Genomic DNA, 1,845 nt, shown 5'->3' with positions numbered 1-1,845 from the left:
CTCCTCCTCCTCCTCCTCCTCTGCCACGCAGCGACGAGCCGTCTTCAAGAGCCTCGTCTGGAGCCGAATAACAAACAGAATCTGGCGGCGACACGGACGGTGCGGAGAAGAGGTCCGAGTCAGACTCAAGAAATGCATTGTCCTCGCCATCATCAAAGCTGCTGTCATTCAGAAATTGATCGTGTTGGTGCCATTCCGCCAGGCGACTATGGCGGTTGAGAAGCCGCTGGAGGTGATAGCGTAGGTCTCCGTCTCCGAGGGTTATCCGAGTGGGCTTGTATCGGATCATGGCTCTACCTTGGAGGATATCGATTATCTGGTGTGATTCTTACCTCGTTCTTCTTGGGGGATGTTCGGATTCAACTTCCGATGTGAGATTAGGCTGGGGGGTATTTTGTGCTACATAGTAATCCCATTTTTTTCCAGGTGAGATTATCTCCTAGGTATACTATCATCTAGTCTGCGGAAAGTACTGAGTGAGAGATACAGCATGAATCAAGGAAGGAGCAATGTGGTGAATGGGCGGTCGCTGCCTCAAGATGGTAAGTCATGGTTGTGGCTGAGTGTGTGTAGTGTGAGTGAGTAGTTCAGACAACTAGATGTCTTGAATCTTGGATAAATAGGCACCAGTCCGACGATCCGGCGATGGTTCGAGCAGGACAGGAACGAAATCTATTTTTAAACTCCAACTTATGAACGGTACGAGCCCTGCGACAGAAAATGTGATCGCATTGACTTGTGGACTGTGAAGAACCCGGAACTTGTTCATCAGTAGCTGTCAGTGCGGACTAGTGGGGAATTTACTGCGTTACCTAAAACTTACCATGGTATTTATATATAGACCGGCGCAGGTAATCATTTATGATGAATTTCCGGCAAAGCCACTAGTCATTGATCATTTTAATAGCTTATCGAATGGGGTCTACCAAAGAGTATCAAATAGGTGCGCATCTAGTATCAAGCGCAATGGATTGATTTGGCCATTGACAGGGGTGGACCTTTCTGCCTAATTAAAGATGGATGGACTGACTAGGACCTCATCCGATATCATTATGGACAAGATGAGAGTGTTGCTAGACAAGAAGATAATCTGGGTTTAGGGAACAAAAGTCATGTTCAATAATTGAAGAATGGTAGTTGTCGAGCAGGTGCAAGAATTCATAATTGCAGAGCATTCGTAGTTGAGCGACAGAGTCAAATTAAGGTGAGGTGGTGGTGTTGATAAGTAAGATGGATGTATGTTCCTGAGGCTACCATCATCACTGTTGCTGTCAGCCTCACCCATCATCCTTCATCCATCATCCATCCTCCCATCACCTTCCCATCTTCCCATCTTCCCCATCTCTCTCTTCCTCGTCCTCGTCCTCTTCCTCTTCCTCTTCCTCATCCCTCTCAACCTTCAACAACCTCCTCTCCCTCCCTTCTCTCCTCCTCCACACCACTATCCGAACCTCTTCTCTCGTTCTTCCAATCCCCTCCTCTGGCGCAGATCTCTCGCTTGTTGTGCCTCGATGCCTCCCCGTCCGTATCTTCTCCGACCGCCGCCATAGTTCACTCACCATCCCCTTCCCTCGGCCGCCCTCTACCCCCCTCCTCTCTCGCTATCTCTCCCTCTTGCTCTCGTCCACTCTTTTTATTTTTCTGGACCTTCTCCTGCTGCTTCCTTTCCTCTCCTCAGGCCTTCCCCCCCTCTTCCTGTTTTATCCTCTTCATTCTCTGTTTCATCTTGTTGGTGGTGGGTGCCACGGTGGTGCCTGACCCAGAACATAGTGACTGTTCCCCCTCTTCTCCGTCTTCCATCTCCATCTTCGCTTTCCCCCCCCCTCTTCTTCCTCCCCAAACTTC

The 1,845-nt window shown here is 49.3% G+C and overlaps 1 protein-coding gene across 1 annotated transcript; it reads right to left on the bottom strand.

Moving 5' to 3' along the window:
- Positions 1-27: 27 nt before the first annotated feature.
- BO72DRAFT_502514 (uncharacterized protein) lies at positions 28-289 on the bottom strand (the record flags this gene model as incomplete). The annotated part of the gene is made up of 1 exon (XM_040949074.1): positions 28-289. A coding segment is annotated over one exon (262 nt), but the record flags the coding sequence as incomplete, so codon positions are not given.
- Positions 290-1,845: the final 1,556 nt, after the last annotated feature.

Source organism: Aspergillus fijiensis (assembly GCF_003184825.1).
Source record: "Aspergillus fijiensis CBS 313.89 unplaced genomic scaffold BO72scaffold_148, whole genome shotgun sequence".
NCBI classification, from domain to species: Eukaryota; Fungi; Ascomycota; class Eurotiomycetes; order Eurotiales; family Aspergillaceae; genus Aspergillus; species Aspergillus fijiensis.
Note: the sequence above shows the minus strand (reverse complement) of the source record. Positions and strands in the feature narration are given on the sequence as shown.